This window comes from Arctopsyche grandis, chromosome 4 (assembly GCF_051622035.1).
Source record: "Arctopsyche grandis isolate Sample6627 chromosome 4, ASM5162203v2, whole genome shotgun sequence".
NCBI classification, from domain to species: Eukaryota; Metazoa; Arthropoda; class Insecta; order Trichoptera; family Hydropsychidae; genus Arctopsyche; species Arctopsyche grandis.
Window position 1 is genome coordinate 6,598,227 of NC_135358.1, and position 5,926 is coordinate 6,604,152.

The 5,926-nt window shown below is 31.3% G+C and overlaps 1 protein-coding gene across 1 annotated transcript; it reads right to left on the bottom strand.

The window, feature by feature from the left end:
* Positions 1-2,315: 2,315 nt before the first annotated feature.
* bnl (fibroblast growth factor branchless) lies at positions 2,316-4,412 on the bottom strand. The gene has a single exon (XM_077430043.1). It carries the CDS (start codon positions 4,178-4,180, stop codon positions 3,404-3,406), a length of 777 nt encoding a protein of 258 aa, XP_077286169.1. The 5' UTR covers positions 4,181-4,412; the 3' UTR covers positions 2,316-3,403.
* Between the last annotated feature and the right edge of the window lie 1,514 nt (positions 4,413-5,926).

Here is a 5,926-nt window from a genome sequence, read left to right on the forward strand (position 1 = left end):
CCCAATTTGGTGTTATTGTATTGTTTGGCCATAGAAATCTGTACATATTTACGTTTATATATAATCGGGAAACACCGGATATGTATTTTCTTGTATAGTATATTTGCATACTCACACTTATACTCTAACTAAGATAAAATTGTGCAAATTTTATATCCAATGTAGTACATCTTGATATATGCACATATTACGAAAATTTTCTATAAGTTAACTTCCGTTGAAAATGGTGTTAGTAAATAAAAAAAAATACTAGCATTTTTACTTACCTCTTATTAAGTTCTTTCTATTTTATTTAAAGCTTTATTTGTCATTGAAACCATTGCATGTGTATTCTTATATATATTTCAATATCTGAAATAGTTATTGATAACTAAAAGTCTTGATTTTTTTATCTTGATTATTTTATATGAATTACAAGACATTTCATATGATTTTGAGGAAAATTTTGAGCAGTCACAAAAATTTTAGCAAATCTTATCAATGTTGTTGTAGAAAATTGCATCATACACGTGTCTATGTTATTAATGAGTTTCGATATGTCTTATCGAAGCACGAGGTTGTTTTAATTTCTTCGAATAGTTAAATTCAATGACGTTTGCAGTTGTAATCTTTAAACATTGAACGGTATTATTTCACGATATGCAATTGTGCAAAATCTACGTCACTGTCTACGTGCACATGATCAGGTGCAACATTTTCACGTTATATTTCTGCATGCATTTCGAAGGTCGTGAAATCGAAACCGTCCGCAAATTCACAGTTTAATGGCTGATTGTTGTGCAATTTTATAAGGCGTGTGAAATCAAAACGATATTGTTATTTTCAAAAAAAAAAGTTTATTCATTCATCACATCAGTTGAAAAAAAATATTTGGTTAAACTTCATATTCTTTTTTATTTTGATTAAGTGACTCTAATACATAGCGATTAAATACTTTTTAGAAAATACAAAATACATGAAAACTATCCACATGTATGTATAAATATATGCCGGCATTCCAGTATATATTTAGACATACATATAGATATAAATATATTTAAAAATGCCCATCAATTTAGCAGTCACTATAAGGTATGCGGTTAAGCTTAACCTACATAAAATACTGTTATTGTACTTTTTGATACATTTAATGAGTATTTTCTATTTCGTTGAAATATTTTTTTATATTAAATTATATTATTAGACAACATACAATTTTATCGGAGAGACGTTGTTTATAAATATTTTATATTTATTTTTTTACAACACATAAACGTACATCCTTACAAGTATGAAATTATTAAATACATCACAAATAATTACAAAATATATAAAAACTGCATTTTGTGACACTTTAGCACTACATCTACGCATATATGTATGTATATAGTAATTTTTCAAGTTACAATTTTTTTTTTTGTCAAGATCGGTACATATAATATGATTAAACTCATGCAGCAATTCCTTAACCCTTATATATGGCACAATAATTCAATTAAAATAAATTATTAAACTCATGCAATTAAAGAGTTATTCAACATTTACTACACGTAAGCACAAATATGTAAATTACTTCACTTTGGTAGCGTTGACAATTTTCATGAATTTTTTTCACAATGAATAATATAACAGAGTATATATGTATATAAATATATACTTTTCAACTCGACTATTATTTGATACACAATAAATTGACACAAATCTAATTATGCATAATTTTTCGTCAATGTGCTAAATTGTCTATTGGCCTATTAAATTTGTAAGATTATTATCTTATTCATTAATAATAATTTAATACATTCTAAAATACAACATATTTATGACAAATAAATAGAACACATACTGAATGTCCATATCGATATATAAATTAATTAAACGACTGTCTTTATTAGTTTTGATTGTTTCATCGTTAAATTTTCAACACTTTGAAGTATTGTTGAATTTTTTGATAGAGCAATTTTTGTCTGTATTAATGGAATTTACCCAAAAATTGCTTTTTAGTGAGTAGAAAGAATCGTTGATCATCAAAATCGATCGCACAACGAAAGATTGGACAACGAAACATTCTGTATACAAAATACTATTATTTCCCGGTAGATGAAAATCAAAAAAGCAGTCTTTTATACTTTTGTAAAAAAAAAATGAAATGCATCAAATACAATAAATATTTAATAATTTTTAAAATAATTTGAGAGTCTCCTAATTAATTTAATGTGATTGTTAAATTTTACCTTGTACGGATTCCTGATATCCAATCGTATTTTAAAATTCATGTTTTTCGTTAAAATATGCTGACATTTTCGTACAATAAATACATCACGATTTTTTTTCGTTTGATTTATCGAATTTTTTGAAACATTTCACTGATTTAGATGAAAATATCGCAACGGTTGGATAACTGGAATTTTCCAGTACATGTCTACTTAAAAACCGTCTAAAATGTATCCCGAAAATATGCTTCATATTCGAAATGTACATATGTACATATATTATGTTGCTTAAAAGAATCTACAGCTGCTCAAATTCTCACAAAAATAAAAGGAAATCGACTTTTTCAACTACGTTCTAAACTAAAAACTAATATTCGAATGTTTCATTTAGGATTTTTTTCAACTAACATTTAATACTACAATGTATGAACGTTCAAAAGACATTTTACTGTTACTAAATTCATAATACGAAAATCTATCAATATGTACATAATATATTTACAACATTTATATGAAATTTGAAAATATCATTGGTAAAATATTATAAATATATAACTTAAGTAATTTGTCAACTGTTATTGCAATAAAAATGGCGATGAACGAGACACCAATCAATGCCTACGATTTTTTGCAGCAAATTTAATACGAAAATAACATCTTAAACATAAATTTTGGCAAACTCGTCTCATTCACCATAAACTCTGTGGTTTCCAAAGTGAAAACGTCCAAATCAGTTTTATAAAAACTGAAAGAGTGACATTTGATTTTTAATCTAAAATACTCAAACTTTAATGTAAATTTCATCAATTTAAAATTTTTTACAAAGTCTGATATTTTCACGCCAAAATTGAACGACTTTCGCCACAATGGAAGTTCAACCGATTTAATCCAGAAACCACAGAATCGATGTGGGTGGGTTGGGAGGTTGTTAAGCGTCGCTGTAACGTATTATATTGTTGATCACTTGATTACGCGCCTAAGTATTATACTACATAAAAAAATAATTAATTGTTAAAAAGTAATCAGTCATTTTCGGGAGTAGGAGTCCTCTCGATCGTTTATGCAGTTCGTTCGCGTGTCAAAATAAAAATAGTTATAAGAATAACAACAACAACTTCAAAAAGCACAAATTCTTCTTCAGCTAAAGCGTTGTAGGATGTTGTAAGCACAATAGGACAGTAACAAACAGAATGAAGTGTAGGAGAGCGGCGATCTTACGTGTCGTCCTCCTCGGCCGTCTCCAGCACGGCCGAACCACCCCGAAAAAACTCTCTGTTGAAACCAGAGTTGGTTGTTAACTCCCACGAGGTGACGTCTTCGACTTGGGTACTGCTCAGCATCTCGTCCGAAGTGCTCATCCAGGCCTCCTCTTCGACCTCCCAAGAATTCGTCGTCAGAGATGAGAGACCGTGGATATCTTCTGGCGCTCGCCCTACCTTTCTCTTGTTCTTCTGCGGAGGTTTCTTCGGCCTCTTCTTGTTCTGAGGCGTTTGCGAGGTGTCTGTCTTCTCCGGCCTCTCTGGCTTTTCTTGCTTTTCTTGCTTGTTGGGCTTTTTGGGCTTCAAAGGCCTCTTGTGCCTTACGTGTAACGGCTGAGTAGCATTTCTAGCTGGTGCACAATCTGGCTTATGTGGTGGACACTTTTGAGGTTGAAGACGACGTGGAGGCTTCTCACAATTGTCTATAACCGGCCTCTCTCCTTCCTTGCATCTTCTCTTCTTCTTCGGAATTCGACACGGTCGTTTCGTGTGATGAGGATGAGGTGGTGCGCTCGTCATCGAAGCTTGTCTGTGTTTAGTGCATCCGTGCAATGCTCGATGTGCAGGTCGCGGCATAACTCGCACATATCCCGAAAGCTTTCCCAAAGCCCTCTGTGCTGGTATTGCCACTCGTCTAGGACGTCCTCTGGCATCTAGGGCCAAGTAAATTGTTCGTCTATTACCAGAATACTTCCTTGAAGAGTATGAGTTGTAGTGGTTCAGATCTATCATCTCGTTGAAAACGCACTCGTCCGAGAACTCCCTCTGTAACAATAAAAGCTCGTTAATTCTAAGAAACAGTTGTATGGATGCTTTTGATGGATACTAGAGTCGTTATGTGAATGTAAAAGTCATAAAACAAATCGAAAACGAATAGATTGCTCAATACTCTTGCGACTCATCTTTTAGACGTAAGGATTATGTATCTATAGAATCATTGCATTCTTAAAACTGTTTATTCGTACACATCAAAAATAAATAAAAAGGCTCATCCATTCAATGCGTAATTTAATTTTGGAATCCAATTATACCTATAGTATCGATCATAATCAAGCAGATGCTTAAGTAATCTTTACACAAGAGACAAGACACTATTGAATGCAAGCTCGTTTTCTATTATGCTTATCGACAAATCAAATTATAAAGGTTGGTTTCATCGATACGATTATAAATGAAACATGATATTACATATATTATAGTCAAAAATCTTGTCAAAAAGACCAATCACTTCAGCTTACATTCGATGGAAATATGTAAGAAATTGGTCAATTAATATATGTATGCAGCTACTTGCAAGATTTTGAATATATGTAAATTATTTAAAATTTTAAAATTACGGTACAATTAGCTAGGTTCTAAAATTTTAGCTTAACACCGTCAGAAAAATTGAGTAGGTTCATTATGATTTTTTAAATATTTATTAATTATGTACACTCGTCTTACAGATCGCTCCAATCCGATGAGTGTACTATACAGATGAAGAAAAATACCCGATTATATATTAATACATAATTATTATACAGTATACATTTTTACATTATACATACATACATGACATCTATGGTCAAACATTGCAAAGTGCATTGTAAGCATTATTATATAATACGATCAATAAGCATTTATACAACACGAATTTGTATACGATCAACATACACAGAGACATCTATAGAGAAATTTTTTCAGCATTTTTTAATACAAATCGGCGAACCTTGAGACGTTGAATAACCCAAGATTGACTAGAGAAATAGGGGAGGGAATGCCAATTTTATAGGAATCATTTCAATGAAAATCAGAAAAACTCTGATAATAAACGATCGAACTTGAGTCAAAAACCAAAGTCTGGCCAGCAGCGGGACTCTAGTGGGAGTCGAACCGGTGACACTGCTCGAAAGCATAATATGCTAATTACTAGTCCACCCCGCTCGTTATATACATACATATAATACTTTTTAATGTAAATTTATGCTCATAAAGTGTAGCAGATAAATAAGCAAATTTTCTTTTCCAAAATTGTCGAAATCGATTATGCTTTCTATCCAATTTTAAGCCGACAACTTTTAATTTTATTTACATAATTGGAGCTTTTAAACTTTTGCGGTTTAACTAATTACGCCTCTTATATAATAATTGCCTTTGAAATAATACTTAATAAAAGCACTTAAAATGTAATTGCCCACACAAATTACTCGATTTGTCCGCTAATTGTATTGGCCACTTCATTGCAGCATTAGACTAAAAGATGAAGCAATTACTATTTATAAGAAATAGACAAAACTTTATCCGTTTATAAATTATTCAAACGTCGTTTTGCATATCTATTATATTTAATATAAGCGTTAGCGATAATTTGAACACTTGTTTGTCTAAGCAAAACAAGTGGCAAACATCGATCGGACATTTCGCGCACGTACGCTCAGTTATGTGTAAAGTAGCGAGTGAGTGCATCATAAAAAAATGCACAATTGCATCGAACATTAT